Source organism: Salvelinus namaycush, chromosome 20, assembly GCF_016432855.1.
Source record: "Salvelinus namaycush isolate Seneca chromosome 20, SaNama_1.0, whole genome shotgun sequence".
Taxonomy (NCBI): Eukaryota; Metazoa; Chordata; class Actinopteri; order Salmoniformes; family Salmonidae; genus Salvelinus; species Salvelinus namaycush.
The window spans coordinates 20,660,661-20,682,409 of record NC_052326.1 but is presented as its reverse complement, the minus strand read 5'-3'; the positions used below and the strand labels follow the sequence as shown (position 1 = coordinate 20,682,409).

General features: G+C 41.7%; 2 protein-coding genes across 3 annotated transcripts in view; one reads left to right on the top strand and one right to left on the bottom strand.

The window, feature by feature from the left end:
- The window catches only part of LOC120065114 (polyhomeotic-like protein 2), a 57,430-nt gene extending 49,397 nt beyond the window's left edge, over window positions 1-8,033 (top strand). For both annotated transcript variants that reach the window (XM_039015845.1, XM_039015844.1), the window contains exons 10-15: window positions 4,565-4,770; window positions 5,256-5,388; window positions 5,527-5,647; window positions 5,899-6,019; window positions 6,120-6,426; window positions 6,625-8,033. In XM_039015845.1, the coding sequence (XP_038871773.1) occupies window positions 4,565-4,770; window positions 5,256-5,388; window positions 5,527-5,647; window positions 5,899-6,019; window positions 6,120-6,426; window positions 6,625-6,779 (1,043 nt within the window). In that variant the 3' untranslated portion in view covers window positions 6,780-8,033. The remainder of the gene's footprint in view (window positions 1-4,564; window positions 4,771-5,255; window positions 5,389-5,526; window positions 5,648-5,898; window positions 6,020-6,119; window positions 6,427-6,624) is intronic.
- A 2,360-nt stretch (window positions 8,034-10,393) lies between these two features.
- The window catches only part of LOC120065113 (ankyrin repeat and SAM domain-containing protein 1A-like), a 45,166-nt gene continuing 33,810 nt past the window's right edge, over window positions 10,394-21,749 (bottom strand). Inside the window, exons 8-15 of the mRNA XM_039015843.1 lie at window positions 20,688-20,861; window positions 19,862-19,999; window positions 19,530-19,601; window positions 19,345-19,431; window positions 19,012-19,149; window positions 18,401-18,583; window positions 13,699-13,796; window positions 10,394-10,998 (exon numbers count right to left, since the gene is read on the bottom strand). Coding sequence (XP_038871771.1) covers window positions 10,872-10,998; window positions 13,699-13,796; window positions 18,401-18,583; window positions 19,012-19,149; window positions 19,345-19,431; window positions 19,530-19,601; window positions 19,862-19,999; window positions 20,688-20,861 — 1,017 coding nt within the window. The 3' untranslated portion in view covers window positions 10,394-10,871. The remainder of the gene's footprint in view (window positions 10,999-13,698; window positions 13,797-18,400; window positions 18,584-19,011; window positions 19,150-19,344; window positions 19,432-19,529; window positions 19,602-19,861; window positions 20,000-20,687; window positions 20,862-21,749) is intronic.

The following is a 21,749-nucleotide window of genomic DNA, read 5'->3' as shown; positions in this document are numbered from 1 at the left end:
CGGATGTTTCCACTCACGAGACTCCCAGTTACACAACAAATGTTATTTTTGTTCGATAAATATTACTTTTATCACAAAAAAACGCCATTTTGGTTGCGTATTATGTTCAGAAAATCAAAGCCGTGTTCCGTTTGACAAATTCCAAAAAGTATCCGTAATGGTCGTAGAAACATGTCAAATGTTTTTTATAATCAATCCTCAGGTTGTTTTTAACAAACATAATCGATAATATTTCACCCGGACCATAACCTATTCATTAAGAGACAAAAGGAAAATGGGGTGCCCCTCTCTCGCGCGCAGGAAATAGGACACCTGACTACTTTTGAAAAAACTCGCTAATTTTTCAAAATAAAAGCCTGAAACTATGTCTAAAGCCTGGTCACAGCCTGAGGAAGCCATTGGGAAAGGAATCTGGTTGATACCCCTTTAAATGGAGGTTAGACGGGCCAGGGAACACAGATTTATTTTTTTAAATATCACTTCCGGGTTACATTTTCTCAGGTTTTTGCTTGCAGAATAAGTATTGTTATACTCACAGACAATATTTTGACAGTTTTGGAAACTTTGGAGTGTTTTCTATCCTAATCTGTAAATTATATGCATATTCTACGATCTGGGCCAGAGAAAATGTCCGTTTTACGTTGGGCACGTTATTTAAAAAAATAAATAATAATAATCTGACCCCTAGCGCTAAGAAGTTAACTACACACAGGGCCTGAGTTCGGTGCTAGGGCCGACAGATAAACAAAGGTAAGCAAAGTGGAGTACCGTGATAAATGAACAGTCCAGCAGGCATCAGCTAAGTAGCCAAGTGATCATAGGGTCCAGTGTATAGCAATAGATGAAACAGGGAAGCCGCTAGGTAGTCGTTACTACGCTAGCACGTGGGAGACACAGCGTTTAAAGTTAGCAGTCCGGGGTAAGAAGAAGCATTTGCTCCGTCGTCCGGCACAGGCCGGACAGCTGATGGAATTAAGTCTGCGGACCAGTCGTGGTGGTACGGAGGGGTGCTGTGTCGACGAAGGGACCGGGCCAGATGGCGAAAGAGGTATTGTAGTTGTCGTAATTTCGTTTGCTAGCCGGGAGATGCGCCTGGCTCAGGGTTAGCTTCGGGGCTGGGTCACTCAGTTGCAGCTAGCTAGCTGTGATGATCAATGGTCCAGGGTTTACGGCAGGAATCTGGCGTTGTAGTGGAGAAAAACAGTCCGAGGCTGGCAGGTATTATCCAAGCTAAAAAAAACGTCTGGTGCCTGAGCAGAGGTTAAAGGCCGCTAGCAGTGGCTAACAATGACTAAATAGCTAGTAACTTAACTTTCATCAGCCAGCTAATTAGCTTTGGCTATAGGATCTAAAGAAATAGCGGATCCTTGTCACATTGAGTGAGGCGGATTACTAGAAGGTATATTTAATTTAAAAATGGAAAAAGAGATTGAAAAATAAATTGGAATATATACAAAAAAGACCAAATGCAAAAAGTAAATGAGAGGACAACAAACCACGTCTGCACTGCACTGCTACGCCATCTTGGATTATATGTATAATCGTGCAATAACAAAAAAAAGAGTTACATATCAAAATATTATGTTTTGCACCAGAAAATCCTAGAATCTACACATGTAACCGACCGCCTTGATTCGGTCTTATGTAGCAAAGTTTTTAATTGTGTTTTTTACATTTGATAAAACCTACAAAATGGTATATCATACACTGCATTTGAGTAACACTGGGAAATTAATTCTGCTTTGGAAGTTGATAAACCTATAACTTCACTTTTGAGAAAATGGCCATTGAATGTTTTGGTACCTACTGGAGAGCTCTTCTTTTGTCTACACCCATTCAGCATCGTTCACACCCTTTTAAGTTTTAGCCCCCACCAATACTCAGACCATTTTATTCAACCTAGTAGAGCTGGTTAAGTTGTTTTCATGTTATCCAGAGCGTCGGTGACTGTGCTTCTTGCAACAATTGAATTACGCTTTTTTTGCCAACCTTTACTGACACCGGTCTTATTCAATGGGTGTTGAGAGTTTTGTAAATTCATCAGTTATTCTGTGCTGTGGCACACGATTGCTCTGAAATCGAACACACCGAAATGGTTACTTGCATAGTGGCAAGCTAGCTAAACAATGAACCATAATCCCAACTCATGACGTTACTACCCTGCATGAATCTGCAGGTAGCTAACCAACCAGGTTCAATGTTAGCTAGCTTTAGCTGGTCAATTAAATGGCTCTGAGATATGAATAATAAGATCATACACGTAATGTTAGTTAGCGAGCCAGCCAGCTAACGTTAGCTAGCTAGCTAATAGTACACTAACTTGAAATGAAACCACTTTCTGTCAAAATTAGAAATGTGTAATATCTGAAAATGTAGCTAGCTAGACTATCTTACCCTTATATATCATGGATGGACTTGTCTCCTGTCGGATGCCATGGTTACCCTTAGTTTGAAGATGTAATCAGGAGACAGGTGTTTTCTCCATCTCCTTAGCTATCATACTCGAATTCCACTTATTTCAAAACTCAGTCCTCCATAAAGTGGAGAGCAACACTTATGCAGTTTTACTACGTGGTAAAAAATAAATAAAGCCGTGTTATACAGGATTACCTAGACATACTGACTAGCTCAAATGGACAGACGCGTGCTATATGGCAGACCAATCCAAACTCGTCTCTCGGCATGTCCAGCCCACTCATTCTCAGCCAATCATGACTAGCGGGAAGGTTGCTGCCTTTTTCTGTGGCTAAACCAACTAGGTTTGTAATTTAACAATTTTATTCGTATATACAGGTGGCATACACGTTTGTTATTAAGACACATGAAAGTTCACATGTTCGAGAAGGCATTTCTGCCTCAAAAACATATTTTGATGAAAAAAAATGTTTACGTTCAAACGGCTCTCCTGTGACGTAGTGACCCGCGATATACGCCTAGTTTCCTGAAACGGGTCACATATGCCCTAATTTAGTAAGACATTTACACACAGTTGATAAATTATGCACCAGGTGGGGAGGCAGATCTGTTCTTAATGTTTGTCAGCTGTGCTCGTGGCTTTGGTCAGGGTGAGGAATCTTGTCTGGTTATCCCCAATGGAACCATTGAGGAGCAGTGGACACAGTGTTCCTGTCAGGGAGAGTTAAATGTAAAATTTGTCATGGACAGAAATATTGTGCTTTAAACTTTTAGTCAAATGGAAAATGTGTTTTATGATGGTAGTAGTCTTACACTCTCGCTCATTCAAAATGCTGAACATGCAGATCATATTAAGAGGTTTCATTTTTATTGCTACTGTTCTTGTAAAAGTGAAATATGTAAAGCCACAAGGCTCTTTTTTATGACTAGTGCTTGGGTGTGAATGCATAGTCGAGGTGCTCCGCTTGCCACTGAGGTTCAAATTAAACAGACAGTCATCTTTGATGTCTAAAAATAGAGGTAGGCCTGCAGGACCTCTGGCTCTCTGCTTGGACCAGATTGCAACACATTCAGAGCCTACTGTGTGGTTGAACATAACCCAAAGTTGCAGAATATAGCCAACTGCTCCTGGTATTTATTATGCTTACTTAAACCATATTTTGTGCAGTATCCTGTAGTATGTTTCCTTATAAAGCGAATGAAGGTTTATTTTGGTTTGCAATTGTGGAATGCTATGCTACATTGGGTCACAGGACCTGCATTTGTATAAAGACTAAAGAGCGGTTCCTATGTGTCAGTAGTTGCTCAGATAGACTTGAGCCCTGTGAATTTGCAGGGCTGAGATTTATTCACATGAGAAAAACCAGAAATGTGTCTGTCAACATAAGTGAAGTGTTTTTATTTTCATGTTTCTAATTGTAAGAGTATAAGCGCAGAGTACATGTCTATGGAGGAAAAAGAGAGGGCGGTACCTTATTGAAGTATTTAATTATTCTGCTCTGCCCGCCTCTCACCATTGGTGCAGGGCTCGATCGAGCGAGTGTCTCTGTTCTGTATTGCGTGCTTTGTAGTACAGTTATCGCTTTGAAAGAGGGAGGCAGGCCATAGCGCGTGCTTGTGTATTGAATCGGATAAAAGCACAAGTGAAGCGGCAGGAAGAATTTAGGTGAGCCAATTCTTATTTCCCTTTTGAAATGGAACAGTTGTTGAACTTTATCAGTACTTTTAAGGGTTTTAACATTGTTGCAAACAGCCACGGAAGCGTTTGTTGTTTTCATGCATATACTACTTCATTACGGTAGCCATAAGTATTTTTGCGGCGACCCGTCAAAAACGACTGCGCCGTCTTCGTATTTTGATATCCTGATACGCATTAGTTACTGATGTAAATGTATCTAGTGAGTTACATTACAAACGCTTGGTAATGGAAGTGGGCCCCTTACACATGATTTGACAGGTAGATGATCAATATAATGATTTACATTAGTACTTGAATGACTAGAGAAGACAACAGTAGTACACACCATGAAATAATATTTTAGCTCAATTAAAGTGACATGAATATATTGTAAAACATTGAGTACAAATGTGGGCCACATCATTGAATGATGCAATGCGTTATCTGCTCCTTTTAATTTGTAATTGGCAGGAGTCACTACTACCAACAGGGTGAATGCTGCACCTGGGACTCCACCTCCAGCCATGACCTCGGGAAATGAGAACGAGGCGCCCACTTTGACAGGGAGCATCCCACAGAATGGGGAGAACAAGCCACCCCAGGCTATCGTCAAGCCCCAGGTCCTCACCCACGTCATTGAGGGCTTTGTCATCCAGGAGGGAGCTGAACCCTTCCCTGTAAGTGCTCTCTCCCATGGTACTCCTTAGCAGCTAGGAGTAAACAACATGCCACTATCTCAAGAGTGATTTCCCACAGGGGCATATTCCTAATAGCAACAAACACAAACAATCATGCAACAACACTCTGTGCTAAGCAATGACAAAGTGCAATGTCTTACTATTGTTTACCTTGGTCATAAATTCAAATAGCCTTCTGTAGTCCAAAATGTTGATCCATACAGAGATGTCTGTGAAAGAAGGCACACAGATGTTAAGACCACAATTAAGTGTTATTTTTGAGAGAGGTGGGGTGAAAAATGTTGATACACACTTGAGTGACTGTGCCTATTTGACTTATCAATTAACAACTCCCTGTTTCCTAGTGGATGTTTGCTACACAGGCTTTATTATAGCTTATGGACACAGCATTGTTAGTTTGCCATTGTATTGCTGTCATAGCTTGGAAAGAGTGCCATTAAGCCATCACATGTTGTCTTCCCCAGATTGAGCGGTTGCCTGTGATGATGGACAGCCCAAAGAAGCTGCATGAGCAGCTCTCCTCTGACCCCGACAAGACTCCTGTTAGTAACCCCACCAACACCACAGACTCTGAGACAGAGGAGCTGACCCCTCAAGGTAAGGGAGGTCATGTATGGAGTGATTGAAGCCATCTTATTTGGCAAGCAACACAATTATGGACTTTCTAAGTGCTACAGCTTCATAACAATGTAAGAGATGTTGATCTTTCATGGAATTATTTTGATTTGTCCACAGAATTAAAAGACCAAGAGGATTCAGATTCTCCCAAACTGAGCTGTGAATTCTGTGGCTGGGTGGACTTTGCCTACAAATTCAAGGGGTCAAAACGGTTTTGTTCCATGGTGTGTGCAAAAAGGTAATTCACATTTGGGGTACCATTTTCTAATCAATCAAATGTATTCATAAAGCCCTTTTTACAAAGAGCAGATGTCACAGTGCTTATACAGAAACCCAGCCTAAAACCCCAAACTGCAAGCAATGCAGATAGATGTAGAATGTTTAGATGCTTTCAGTGGGTTAAATCCCTCAGGGTCAGAGCTCCTCAGTAGTGTTCCTTTGAGATGTGGGATGGGAGTGGACATAACTATTATCCTTGTTGTGGAACAGGTATAATGTTGGTTGCAGGAAGCGGATTGGCCTTTTCCATCCAGAAAGGAGCAAAACATCCAACCGCTGGCACAGAAGGTCACACAACAGCGGCCACCAGAGTATCAATTCTAAGAAGCAGGTAAGATCCTCTCCTACTTCTCCACTGACATCACAGCTCCCCTGTGAACAAACATGCTCCCGTCAGTGACACCAGAGCTGACTCATGGGTTTTGTTTCAGAAGCTGTCCCCTATGCCTCAGCAGACCCAGGGGGGTTCAGTGTCCTCCCCGCTTCCCTCCCAACCCAGCCAGGAAGAGTCCAGCCCCTGCTCTGACATGTCCAGCTATGAGGAGCCTCCGTCGCCCCTGTCAGCAGCCAGCTCAGGGCCCCCGGCACCCCAGGCGGTGTCACTCCTGGCAGGGAGAGGCTCGGACCAGGAGTCCCCCCGGAGCCGAGAGCTGCCTCTCCTCACTCAGCACTTCCTGCCCAACGACCCCACCAAGTGGAATGTGGAGGAAGTATACGAGTTCATTCGCTCCCTTCCAGGTAAGTCTCATAAATACAGTATTTAGCTTAGGCTATAACTATATTCTTCTGTAGGCGTGATGATAGTAAGCTTATTTCCCCTCTGGGGATCAGTAACGTTTATTAATTCCTCAGTGGATTGTCTTATGTAGACAGTGTTCATGCTTGTCTTTGACGTTAGATCATTTATTTAATGGGTTCGCTGTGGCTTGTTCCTAGGCTGCCAGGAGATAGCAGATGAGTTCCGCTCTCAGGAGATAGACGGCCAGGCCATGCTCCTACTGAAAGAGGACCACCTTATGAGTGCCATGAACATTAAACTGGGACCTGCACTTAAGATCTACGCAAGCATCAACATGCTCAAAGACTCTTAGCCATGACGGGTTGATATGGTGCTGATGTGTGTGCATTTGTGTGTATGTCTGTGTGCGTGTTAGTCTGTGTTTGGTGGGAAGGAGTCATACTCTGGGACAAGATTAAACATGTCGCCATCGCACTGATGACTACCTTACCTCTGCACTACCATCTTTCATCCCACCTTTGGATTGGCTCCTTCATGGTACAGTTATCCATGGCCTGCAGACAGGTGGACAACTGGTCATTCCCTTGGTTGTCAAAGAGACATTTCCAGGGAAATACTTTAATGGGCTGACTGCGTTAGAGTAATGGCACAAATAGTGCTAAAAGCACTGCAAGGATATATTTGAGCTTGTAGGAAAAGATGTGAAAATGTGGGTATATCTGAATTTCTTCTGAAGTATAATTGTGATTTTTTAATTATCATTGACAGCCATACGTGGTATGTTTTATTTTGGTGCTGATCGGATGTTGACAGCCATACGTGTACAGTATGTTTGTCAGGGAACAAATGAAAGCCAGTCACCAGTTTGAGTCTTATACAACAGATGCTTAGCTCCATTTCATAATGATCAGCAACTATACACTGCATGGCATTTCACTGTGCTCAGAGCAGTTTACGCTGTTACTTTGTGACATTGATACTTTCCCTGTACATTTTACGGGCTTAGAGACAATCTTCTTTCCAAATGTGATTTACCAAGACGCCATGCCTTTTATTTATTCCTGGGTCAGATTACACATCCTGTGAGGTCTTCTATGACTGTAGGGTTGACCCATGCTATCTATGGGTTGACCACAAGGCTGAAAAGATACAGAACTCAATGAACTCACTGTGGATGTTCACCATCATACCTCTTTTATTCCATTAGCACTTAAAATGATTGGTTCTCTTCTCCATAGTCTAATTTAATAAAACCAACATTACTTGATTGGGTCTGAAATTCAAACATTTGGTTTGGTGAGTTGTCAAGATCTGTATGAGTCTAAAGCTACCTGTAAGGAATTACATGCTTGTATTTGCTTTTAAGTTATCCATAATGTTTTATATAAAAATTGTTAAGTATTTTGAAATATGCAAACATGTAAATATCATGGCTTGGGGAAGGTGTCTTTTTAGTGTTTTTGTAAAAAAAATATTGTATGCTTGTCATGTGATGAATGGTCAATTGTGTTTTTAATTGTTTGAGATGATGCTTTGTCAAATGCCTGTATTTATCGAAGTACTGAATTTGTTACGCAACATTTTTCAATGATAAATCTGCAACATAGTCAGTTGTATGTTTTTATTTTTGTGTTAAAATCTATATTTGCTTGAGTTTGATATTATGGCATGTCGGTACAGTAGCAAGACCAGTAGCTTCACTGATCGCACATAGTCCTTTGGGTGGATTACAGTTGTCTCCAGAACTCCGAAAGATCCTCCTTCCTTCCTGCGGTCTTGTATCATTATTACATGGGGCATGTATTAGTGTAAGTACATGGTAACATATTTATCTGGATTATTTTGTCACAAATGTAGCCTGTCCTCTAGTGGTGCTTAAAGGGTAGTGCTTGTACAACAACTGAAGTACAGTGGGTTTGAATATTGAATAGGTTGGTGTATTGAATAAGTTAATAGTGGCTGCTTTCAAGTCTTTCGATTATAATATATGCGATTTAATAGTTAGGATATGTGGCAGACAAATGTCACCATTCAGTGCGCGGGAAGAATTTATCAGTGATTTGGGATTATTTTAGTCTAGTGTAATGATTGGCGAATCCTTTCCTATCACTCAAAGTAATGTGTGGTCTGGGGTTTTGCTTTTAGGCTTACCCATATGTCAATCACTATTAAACTCAGCAAAAAAAGAAACTTTTTCAGGACCCTTTGTAAAAATCCAAATAACTTACCAGATCTTCATTGTAAAGGGTTTAAACACTGTTTCCCATGCTTGTTCAATGAACCATAAACAATTAATGAACATGCACCTGTGGAACGGTTGTTAAGACACTAACAGCTTACAGACGGTAGGCAATTAAGGTCACAGTTATGAAAACTTAGGACACTAAAGAGGCCTTTCTACTGACTCAAAAACACCAAAAGAAAGATGCCCAGGGTCCCTGCTCATCTGCGTGAACGTGCCTAATGCATGCTGCAAGGAGGCATGAGGACTGCAGATGTGGCCAGGGCAAGAAATTGCAATGTCCATACTGAGACGCCGAAGACAGCGCTACAGGGAGACAGGACAGACAGCTGATCGTCCTCGCAGTGGCAGACCACGTGTAACAACACCTGCACAGGATCGGTACATCTGAACATCACACAGGTACAGGATGGCAACAACAACTGCCTGAGTTACACCAGGAACGCACAATCCCTCCATCAGTGCTCAGACTGTCCGCAAAAGGCTGAGAGGCTGGACTGAGGGCTTGTAGGCCTGTTGCAAGGCAGGTCCTCACCAGACATCACCGGCAACAACGTCGCCTATGGGCACAAACCCACCGTCGCTGTGCCAGACAGGACTGGAAAAAGTCCTCTTCACTGACAAGTCGGGGTTTTGTCTCAACAGGGGTGATGGTCGGATTCACGTTTATCGTCGAAGGAATGAGCGTTACACCGAGGCCTGTACTCTGGAGCGGGATCGATTTGGAGGTGGAGGGTCCGTCATGGTCTGGGGCGTTGTCACAGCATCATCGGACTGAGCTTGTTGTCATTGCAGGCAATCTCAACGCTGTGCGTTACAGGGAAGACATCCTCCTCCCTCATGTGGTACCCTTCTTGCAGGCTCATCCTGACATGACCCTCCAGCATGACAATGCCACCAGCCATACAACTTGTTCTGTGTGTGATTTCCTGCAAGACAGCAATGTCAGTGTTCTGACATGGCCAGCGAAGAGCCCTGGATCTCAATCCCATTGAGCACGTCTGGGACCTGTTGGATGTGAGGGCTAGGGCCGTTCCCCCCCCCAGAAATGTCCAAGAACTTGCAGGTGTCTTGGTGGAAGAGTGGGGTAACATCTCACAGCAAGAATTGGCAAATCTGGTGCAGTCCATGAGGAGAAGATGCACTGCAGTTCTTAATGCAGCTGGTGGCCACACCAGATACTGACTGTTACTTTTGATTTTGACCCCCCCTTTGTTCAGGGACACATTATTCCATTTCTGTTAGTCACATGTCTGTGGAACTTGTTCAGTTTATATCTCAGTTGTTGAATCTTGTCATGTTCAGACAAATATTTACACATGTTAAGTTTGCTGAAATTAAACGCAGTTGACAGTGAGAGGGCGTTTATTTTTTTGCTGAATTTACATGTGTAGAAGCTTCTAGGTTTTTTCAAGGGTACAGAGTTTGTAAGTCGCATTTTCTACCTAATTTGAAACAGTTGTTTCTCCATTGAATAATGTATTTTAGCCTACCTTAGTTAGCCATATGAAAATAATGCATTTAAAAAATGCATCAGTTTATTTCCATCATATTTTCTGTTCTAAATGTCTGCTAGTTGGGGAATATGACTTTGTACACTCCTCTGCCAGTCCCTGGGCTAGTCTTTGTGACAAAGAGATGCAATTAACTCTCATAGAATATATTGTCTGCCAGCTCCATCAAACTCTCATGCAAGGAATAAAGACACAATCAAATACCTTAAGAATAACATTTTCCATTGTACTATTTAATTTCAGGTATATTTTGCTTTTAATTGGAATAAATAAACATCACATAATCATTGACAAACTATACTCTGTCCACAAATACATGGGCATAGCATTATTATGCTGGTACAGAAGTGCTACATTTGAATGTACTCTCGTTGACTCTCCTAGATCCTTACAGTAACAACATGATTATCTCAAATAGACCAAAATCAATAAAATTGTCATTACTGGCCCAGCATTAATTGTCTATATTCTGTAGATTACAGTACCTACTTGAAGTAAGGAGTGGAGGTAAAGACAGTCAGTGTGAGGCCAGGGAGGAGATTTCAGACTGAACTTTCTCGAGATAGGAGTGAGAGACAGGCCCTGCCATGCCCAGTTGAGACAGACAGCTAGTGTAAGGTTATCCTTTATATGTTACTTTGTATTCAGGCGAGGTTGTAGAAGGCAGCAGACCTTATCAAACAGTCACTCATAGACCCGCTGTATGTGTCTCTGTTAGTCTCTCTGGCTCTAGTCTACACACACGCAGACACTCACATTGGCTGCTCCACTTCAACTCACAGCTTGGTGTCCGGAAACTTGAACGCTGGAGTGAGCTACACAAGGAAAACACTGGTGTTAAAAAAGACAGAAACATGCACAGCCAAATCATGCCACCACATTGTGTCTGCTTAAAATAGCTTCTGCTCTCTAAAATGTAAGGCATTTATATGCACCCAAACCAGAGCAGGTTGAATGTGTCTTCATGATTTCAACACATAACAGGGAGGAACATACTTAGTGCACGAGAAATGACAATGCTGGAGAATGTAAATGAGATGAGGTGCTGTATTTGTGTTATAATAATGGATAATAATGGATAAAGTAAAACAAAAGGCAAATTATAAGAAAAAACTAAACAGACACTGCTACATATGTACACCTGAATGGGCCAAGTGCATCAGAGGACAAAACACAAATACTGCCACATGCATCAGTGGTAGCTACAGTATCAGTCAGAACAGAACAACGATGAGACAAAGCTACAGTACCACACAGAGACTGTCAAGTCTCAACACTCATTCTCCAGTCAGCCATCCTGTGTCATTTGGAGTGAGGCTAAGCATAACATATCCTGCAGCAGGGGACACAGAATGAGGACAGCGGACAGAGACAGAACAGGCCATCCTCACAGGAGGACACAAACACAAGGCAACACAGCACACAAAATAGGTTGAGCAAAACACAAATAGATAGAACCAACAGATAGCTCCTGTAGACCTGCAGTATTAGTCACAGTGAAAGGAAAAACAAGAATGCAGTTTCAAAGATATTTTCAACCCAAAGTAGATTTGCATAATAAAACCATATCTAATTACATTTTGATCCCTCAAATTTAAAGTTCAAACTATGAGTAAGCCTGAATCCTTGGCACTGTTGTTCATTTTCTAGTGATACACTTTACCTCATGCTGAATCAGTGGCATGGATTGCAACCCACATAATGTTGACAAGATGCTAGGAGTCCGGCAACACAACCTGCCTTGCCTCATATCATTTTTTTGAAGCAATGTTATTGGGAATATCTTATACCTTTCACAATGAATTGGCAAATTAAATTATTGCCATCAAATGTACCTTCATGAGGTGTTTTGGCAACTTGTCATGAATTTGTATTTGCGTTATTTTACTATGGCAATACATTGTGGTGTTGCTACGATTTCCCTTGGTTTCTCTCACTAAATACATTTCAGGAATCCCAGTTATTTTTAAAAGCATTCCTTATTAATAATGGTTAAACAAAATACATACTGTATAATTTTGAAACAAACAAAAATGTTTTAAAGGGGATAGTGCCATGTTTTAACACAGTGTTCTCTGATGAGCCGAACAGTCTCTCTTGGTAATAAAAGGACTGGTGATGGCACCATGCACACTGTGGAGCTACAGAGCATCATATACATTATTATCTGGACAAACCTGTACCATTACAACACCTTCACTGCAGCTCAGCCAAAGTGTTCATGTGTTGTCAACTCAAAAGTGTTGTAAGTATTTTAAACCACGAAAGATGCGTGCAGCAGTCAGCAAGTGTGGAGAATGTGTGATGGTGGCAAGGATGCTCAATTGATTACATTTAGATTTGAACTGATAGATTGCCAGATTGAAGTAAGGCTACTACTGTTCTTGGCAGAGTGATGGAAGAGTTGTCCTGTCCATTTGTGTACAGAATCACACAGGAAATTGAGGTTCAGTTTTTGATCCATTATAAATGGAAAGGGACGATTCCTTGACGATCCATCATTGTATGATTAAAAATGCATAGAAAAAAGTTTGTTGATTGTTTTTTGTCTTATAGATTTTCTGTCCTTCATGCATCCCAGGCTAGATATGTCTCCTCACAGTGCCTCACAGTGGTAGATGCCTGGTAAGACAGGACAAGCTACAGATAGGGAAAGAAAAATATTAAACTTGCCTGAGGGGGAAAAATTGAAATACAAAAATAAACAGCATTAAAAAGATGAGAAAAATTGTTAATCCCTTTGGGAAGGGGATAAAATATTGTTTATGACTGAGGAGGTTGTTTGGGAAGGATAGGCTGAGTTTGGGACATGATAATGTTCTTTATTCCACTCTGCATGGGACCAAACCTCTGTGGATAATAGCCCAAGAGCAGTACTCCTTTGGTATTAGATAAAAAGAGGAACTTATGAAGGTTTGCAATTTTCTTGTTCACATTGGCAGTACAGCCAATGCAAATCATGTTACTGTCAGGTAAAAATGCAACAGGTAGCTCAACAGAAAAAAAAAGTCAGGATTGTTTCGACTGAAGGGAGTCACTTGGAAAAAGAATAGCATGACAGGAAGAGAACAAAAAAGCCACAATCTCTTCAATGATGATAAACGTAATAGGGGTGGGATGCAGATTAGTAGTTGGGGGGAGGAGGAGGAGGAGGCAGTTTGGTTAAGAGAACAGGGCCATTGTAGGTTCACTCCAGGTCCATCCACAAATCAAGGGGCCCCATCAGCGGCTGCAGCAGTGTCAGGAGGAGTAGGGTAACGGGCTGCCTAGGGGTGAGAACAGGACAGGAGAGAGGGCTGCAGGGATGTGTGATGTCAGAGCAGTGCAAGGTTTGTGTAGGTCAGGGCAGGGCAGAGGAGAGGGGGCAGCCCAGAGGGATGCTACCATCACAGTGAGAAGGCACAGGGCTCATGAGACAGAGAGAGAGGGCGGTGGAGGTCAGGGGGCAAACTGGGTGCTAGGACAGGGTGAGGTCGGTGCAGGGGATCCAGCCTCAGAATATGGTGGTCTCGTACTTGGTGCTGACAGGGCGCTTGTTGGAGTCTCTCTGGTTGAAGAGCCAGGTGGCGCTGCCCAGGGATTGCATGTCTGCGTCCATCTCCAGAGGGTCAATCTGCCAGGGGGAGGGGGGACGAGAGACGGGCGTGAGACTGCAGGAGTGGTGGAGGCCATTGCACACTCAAGTCCTCAGCCCACGTGCAAGTGGATTAAAGGCACAGTCCAGTGATATTAGAATCACAGTCACCAGGGCTCAATCCACAACATAGAGATGTCTGATAGCAAAACAGGCTGCTGGAGACCTAACAGACCACACACAGTCCCATCTGTCTCTTAATCTGGGTTTAAATTAAGTGAAAACACCATAAGGATCCAAACATGCGCTCATAACATGCTCTCACCCAAACAAATGTCTCTGTTAACACATGAGCAGCCATACACACATGTTATAGCTGTTCCATGTGAATAAATTAATTTAAATTAGTAGTCCTGTATGTCTAATTACATGAAACACCACTGATACACCCCAAATTAAGAACATTGTGGCAATGAAAGACTCGGGTGTACAAGGCCATCATTCAATTCTAGCTGTCCAATATAAGACTCATCAGAATCCAAAAGCTTAGTGATATAGGAGGATTAAGACTCAATAGACCACCTCAAGCATGTTGCTATTTATACTGATCACACAGCTATGCAATTAAAGCACTAGATCATTAGCAGCAGAACTGCAAAGCCATGAATCTTCCATAGATGGTTAAGTCTAAGCTAAGGTATAAGCCTACTTATCCTCAGGCAAGAATAATGAGAAATAACTTCTTATCTTAAATCAGCTCAAATGGAATGACTATGAGAATGTGGCAGAAATTCAGTGTAGGCTATGTCATATCAAAAGAGCAAATATTGTGTAGCTAGATGAAGTGCCTGGAAGCAAACCAAAAAGTGGACATGGAATGATGAGAGAGAGAGAGAGTTAGAGGTACGTCAGGTAGGTTAGCAGATGGATGATGAAGGATAGCGGAAAGGAGGAGAGAGCAGGACCTGGACTCCAGGGCTAACAGAGTGCAACGGGAGGAAGGAGGGGCGGTGGGTAGTACACGTGTGACAGTAACAGCAGCGGCATTCTAGCAGAGGGGCACCCTGGGAAACAGGAGGACCAAGAAGACAAGAACAAAGAAATGTTAAACAGGGAAATAGAAGGACAGAGCATTTATAGTGGCACTGAACTGATCATAGTGGTGGAAGATATAAAGGTGAAAAATCTAGGTAATTTATCACAACCTATTAGGCGTAGACAAATAATGTTATAAAGATTTATCACAGAAAAAAATGTATACTTGACAGCAGCTGGCATAGCAGGGCTTTATCACATCTGTCAACTAGACTGGACTGTACTAGCAAGGCTCCTCCCGTATCTAGACACAGCCAGTACAGCACAGTACAAAGTGATCAACTGCACAGTGATTTATGCCACTATTTACATTACCGTTCAAAGGTTTGAGGTCACTTAGAAATATCCTTGTTTTGAAAGATTTTTTTTTTTTTTCATTAAAATAACATTACATTGATCAGAAATATAGTGTAGACATTGTTAATGTTGTATATGACTATTGTAGCTGAAAACAGCTGATTTTAATAGAATATCTACATAGGCATACAGAGGCCCGTTATCAGCAACCATCACTCCTGTGTTCTAATGGCACGTTGTGTTAGCTAATCCAAGTTTATCATTTTAAAAGGCTAATTGTTCATTAGAAAACCCTTTTGCAAATATTTTAGCACAGCTGAAAACTGTTGTGTTAATTAAAGAAGCAATAAAACTGGCCTTATTTAGACTAGTTGAGAATCTGGAGCATCAGCATTTGTGGGTTCGATTACAGGCTCAAAATGGCCAGAAACAAAGAACTTTCTTCTGAAACTCGCCAGTCTATTCTTGTTCTGAGAAATGAAGGCTATTCCATGTGAGAAATTGCCAAGAAATTGAAGATCTCGCACAACGCTGTGTACTACTCCCTTCACAGAACAGAGCAAACTGTCTCTAAACAGAATAGAGAGAGTGGGAGGCCCCGGTGCACAACTGAGCAAGAGGACAAGTACATTAGGATGTCTAGTTTGAGAAACAGACGACTCACAAGTCCTCAACTGGCAGCTTCATTAAATAGTACCCGCAAAACACCAGTCTCAACTTTTTAAGAATATTTTGAAGATAAATACACAATGCAGAGGATGAGAGGACTAAAAACTAGAGTACTAATGCTACGTTCTATACATTGAGTCTGGAGCAGGATACTGGTTATTTGGCCATTGGCCCAGTTGTACTGCAAGGAATTCTAATTGGTCAACCCCAGGCTAGGGTGGGGGATTATAAATGGCATCCTCTTCCTTTGTTATGTGGAGAAAAGCTGAGGACAGGGGAGACTGAACATCTACCTACCATCTACTGTTTTTTTTCTTTGTAACTCCGCCTAGAAGGCCAGCATCCCAGAGTCGCCTCTTCACTGTTGACGTTGAGACTGGTGTTTTGCAGATACTATTTAATGAAGCTGCCAGTTGAGGACTTGTGAGGTGTCTGTTTCTCAAACTAGACACTCTAATGTACATGTCCTCTTGCTCAGTTGTGCACCTGGGCCTCCCACTCCTCTTTTTATTCTGGTTAGAGACAGTTTGCGCTGTTCTGTGAAGGGACTAGTACACAGCGTTGTGCGGGATCTTCAGTTTCTTGGAAATTTCTCGCATGGAATAGCCTTCATTTTTCAGAACAAGAATAGACTGATGAGTTTCAGAAGAAAGTTCTTTGTTTCTGGCCATTTTGAGCCTGTAATCGAACCCACAAATGCTGATGCTCCAGATACTCAACTAGTCTAAATAAGGCCAGTTTTATTGCTTCTTTAATCAGAACAACAGTTTTCATCTGTGCTAACATAATTGCAAAAGGGTTTTCTAATGATCAATTAGCCTTTTAAAATGCTAAACTTGGATTAGCGAACACAACGTGCCATTGGAACACAGGAGTGATGGTTGCTGATAATGGGCCTCTGTACGCCTATGTAGATATTCCATTAAAAATCAGCTGTTTCCATCTACAATAGTCATTTACAACATTAACAATGTCTACACTGTATTTCTGATCAATTTTATGTTAATTTAATGGACAAAAATGTGCTTTTCTTTCAAAAACAAGGACATTTCTAAGTGACCCCAAACTTTTGAACGGTAGTGTACATCGGACCAAAATAGTGCATACCTGGCAAGAATGAAAGTACATCGGAAAAAAGGACAGGTCATCTCATAATTGTGAAATTAATCTACATTAAAAGCTTCAAATGGAGTTGTCTTGTTCTAGATGTTCCTAGAATTCCACTGCCTAAAACTAGATAATAAATACTGCCAACTGTGCATTATGCAGCGAACTGATTACCTCATAATATATTATGTTTTATAGCAGATAATAAAGCATAGTGATTTGCGTGGATGCATAAACATGTTGAGCAGTGTGCATGCATGGTCCAGACGGTCCAGCTTTCTCAGGTGACTGTGATCACTGAGTGTTCATTATTCAGGGTCCTGAAAGGCCAATACATCCATACATGGCCCAGGGCATAAGTAAACATTTATGTAACATTCTCAATCAATATCCTGGGAATCAGTGGAGGGGCCGGGTGACCAGCAGAGAGACGCACAGTTCTCCCTCTTTCTCTTTATTTCCAGATTATATCATATCCTGCCTGTTAGCAAAAAATAACACTATTCACTCATCAAGTTTCGCATACTGTATGGCTGCAGGAAAATCTACTCCGATCTGAGTGATTTAGAGTTGGGGAGGTGAGATTGGTAGCAAAGTAATGAGTCATCACTTTCATCGCACTACAAATCTTCCTTTTTTTTTATAGTGTGATCAGTGGTTTAAAATCCGGAGGAACATTTGGTCAGGAGGACTGTGTGTTATCTGATTGTGCATATTTATGCATAAATGCCTACGCATGTACACATACATACGTAACTGAAAAAAATTAAGAAAACACTTGAGTAAATGAGGGATACAAAGTATATTGAAAGCAGATGCTTCCACACAGGTGTGGTTCCTGAGATAGTTAAGCAATTAACATCCCATCATGCTTAGTGTCATGTATAAAAATGCCCAGTTGCCCATTATTTTGGCTACCATGGCTGGAAGAAGAGATCACAGTGACTTTGAAATAGGTCTTAAAAGAGCATAAGAGGTTTAAAGTGTGTGTGTGTGTGTGTGTGTGTGTGTGTGTGTGTGTGTGTGTGTGTGTGTGTGTGTGTGTGTGTGTGTGTGTGTGTGTGTGTGTGTGTGCGTGTGCGTGTGCGTGTGCGTGTGTGCGTGCTTGCGTGTATCTCAGTCACCAGATCTCAATCCAATTGAACATTTATGGGAGATTCTGGAGCGGTGCCTGAGACAGCGTTTTCCACCACCATCAACAAAACACCAAATGATGGAATTTCTTGTGGAAGAATGGTGTCGTATCCCTCCAATACAGTTCCAGACACTTGTAGAATCTATGCCAAGGAGCATTAAAGCAGTTCTGGTGGATCGTGGTGGCCCAACACCCTATTAAGACATTTTGTTTTTGTATTTCCATTATTTTGACAGTTACCTGTACATACTGTATACACAAACACAGTATGCATATCATTTAGAAACACACACACAGCTACATGTCAATTTTTTGTTTGTGCTCAGTGTGTGGTACTCACTGTTGATCTCCTCATGCTGCTCCATTGTTGTGACGTGGGCCGGCTGGATTTGGTCTCAATGACCTCTGACCCCAGAGACGGCGGGGGGACTGGGACATACTGCCTGGCCTTGGTCTGGAGAGCCAGCTGATAGGCCACCTCAAATGCCTGTCCCAGTGTCAGGATGATCTCATAGGTCTGAGTCTGTACCGAGGGAGAGAGTAAAGAATGAAGAGACAGTTGCAGTAGTGACTGACAGCTACTTTGAATGAGGCACAATCTGCATTTTTATCATTAAGTTGTCAATCATAGCAGTGGAACTATGTTAATAGACTATTTAATTAGATAATCAAGTTGTAGCTGTGTCGTGTGCCAGGACTGTTTGGCACATGGCTTATAAAAGAGACTAATCAAGACATTTAGGCAATTTGATTAATCAAGAAGCTGCATGCAGTTTTGTCAATCAAGTTTTTCCTTTCAAGATTTTTTAATGATATGATATGGAATTTAGAAACAAATTAATACAAATCAGAGTACTTTAGAAGGTGGGAAATGGGTGATTGTATTTTGGCATAGTCTTATGGAATGATTGATTGAGGGGTTTGGGCTGGTGTCATCATTGTGTTCCTCACCACTTCCACAGTGCTGAAGACATGGCAGAAGTGGTGGCCACTCTTACTGTCCTTGGTGATGTAGGCGAAGGTGCAGAGGTCATCAGGGTCCTGGGCCGCACAGGAGATGTTCCTGATCTCATGCTCGGCTACTATTGTCTGGTGAGAGGACAAAATAACAGGTTGGAACTGAGGAGCAACAGGAACACAACCATCAACCAGTAACAACCACTGACTTCATCCGAACCAACAGTGCTATCTTTATTGTAGGGGAAATAATATGAGAACGCGAGAGAGAAAAATAATGCAGTTGAGCTCATTATGCATCTCTCATTGCCAACAGGCTCCCATTACCTTGGTGGTGGCATCAATGAACTTGACCCCTTTATAAGTGATGGAGAGGATGACAACAGGACCCTTTTTTGAATGGTCCTTTGACTTCTACAAGTAGAAAAAAAATGGCGAGGGGATCCATATTAATACGGAGTGCTAGAATAGAGTGATTGAGTATTGATCTGTAGTATGACAGTCAGACTTACCCTAATTTTAGCACAGGCTTCTTGAGTGGACTCAATCCCCCTTAGATCCCTGATAATCATTGATCCCATATACTGGGAAAGAAGCAACAAAACAGGCTATTATCTCTGAATTCAGTGGGTACAGACGTCAATTCAATGTATATTCCAAGTTGGTTCAAAGAAATGACGTGGAAACAACGTTGATTCAACCAGTTTGTGCCCAGTGGGAACTATCAATTCTTGATACATCAAGCGATTATCAAACACGGATTGAGGACTTTTCTAGTGGCCGAGATTCAAGGGGACTTCCATTGACACAACACGACAGGAGATTGACCATTGACATGACTTACACTGGCCTCATACCCGCAAGACTCTAAGATAAGTTTCTCAGGCTGGTGATGCCAAGCAGAGACCGTGGTGTACGTGGCAGACTGGCTCGGCGGCCGGAGGGTCAAACGGGGTTCCCTGTGTCGGTCACTCTGCCTGTCCTGGAAAGACAGATAGACATGGATTGATGCTGTACTGTACAAAGATTTTATGGCAGAACATTTAGTCACAAAATATTACAGGATTCTAAAACTAAAAAGATGCTGTAACACTTTGATCAAAAGTTGTCTGGATGTCCTTTGGATGGTGGACCATTCTTGATACACAAAGGAAACTGTTGAGTGTGAAAAACCCAGCAGCTTTGCTGTTCTTGACACAAACTGGTGCACATGGTACCTACTACCATACCCCGTTCAAAGGCACTCACATGTTTTGTCTTGTCCATTCACCCTTTGAATGGCACACATGCACTATCCATGTCTCAAATGTCTCAAGGCTTAAAAATCCTTATTTAACCCGTCTCCTCCCCTTCATCTACACTGATTTAAGTGGATTTAACATGTGACATCAATAAGTGATCATAGCTTTCACCTGGATTCACCTGGTCAGTGTATGTCATGTAAAGAGCAGGTGTTCTTAATGTGTTATATACTCAGTGCATATTTAATACAAGCATGGAATGACTTCAATAATCTGTTAAACACATAACAGCTTCTGTTTCAGATCACCCCAGCAGCAGATATCTCTCTTTATAACATGATTATCCCAAGCACACCACAGAGACACATACTGTATTTCTGTTACTTCATGAGGTACAGGTAAAGACAGCGTTTTGGCAGGAGGACTAACGTGGGAGCGGGGTCTCTCGCTGTAGGAGCGCAGGGACACGCTACAGTCCTGGTCCATGGCTCTCCTCCTCCTGCCTGCCTCTCCCAAGGGCAGGAGCATGTCCATGGAGCGACTGGTGGAAGGGTCCATCTGACTCAGAGGAGAGGTCCCTGTCTGGGACAACAGGTCCTGAAACTGCCACATACAGATTGATTGATCATATTGATGACTGATTGGATGTGAAAGATAAGAAAACATAGTGACACAATACAGATTTCAATAAGATATTAGAGCATTATGTAGTGGCATACAGTACAAATGAGATCCCAGCTAGCACATAATGTTCTGAGAACCATATGTTTCTTAGAGCAGGCAGGAGGAGGTTATTTTGCATACTACCTTCCCACAACTTTCTGATAATGGTGCAGGATAGTTGCTTGGCTTTAAAACATTCTCAGCACATTTAAGGAACTTAACAAAAAATATATATTTTCTTGGTATTTCATTAACAGAACGTTTCCTAAATGTTCAAACATGGTTACATTTAATCGCTCTGACATTTTTTGGTTTCAGTTTATTTCAGTTTATGTGACAAACATAGTGAGAAAATAGTATAGTGAGAAAATCATTGTACTATCTAAAGTGCTGTGATATATCCATAACCAAAAATATTGTACATTCAGATGTTTGAAGCTGGTGTACAAAACCTAATGTAGCAGACACAAAAACTAAACTTAAAAACAGGAGGCATAGAAATAGTGCACATAGAACAGATCTATTCATTTTTAAACTTGCTTTCAATGAGAATGACAGATCTATAACTCACATTTCGATATGGATATTGTCGGGTCGCCCAAAAAGTTACTTTTTAGCTTCAATTTACATTTTGGTAATGTTCTAGGAATGTTCTCCAACTGGTTTGACATTGGGAATGTTTAAATATAGTCCAGAGAACATTAAGAAACAACATTCTTCTGTGGGAATTTCAGTATTTCAGCATAACGTTTTTTACAGGTTTCCACATGGTTCTATTTAAAGTCATGTTCTCAAACTGTTTCGAGAACGTTATGAAAACTTTCCATA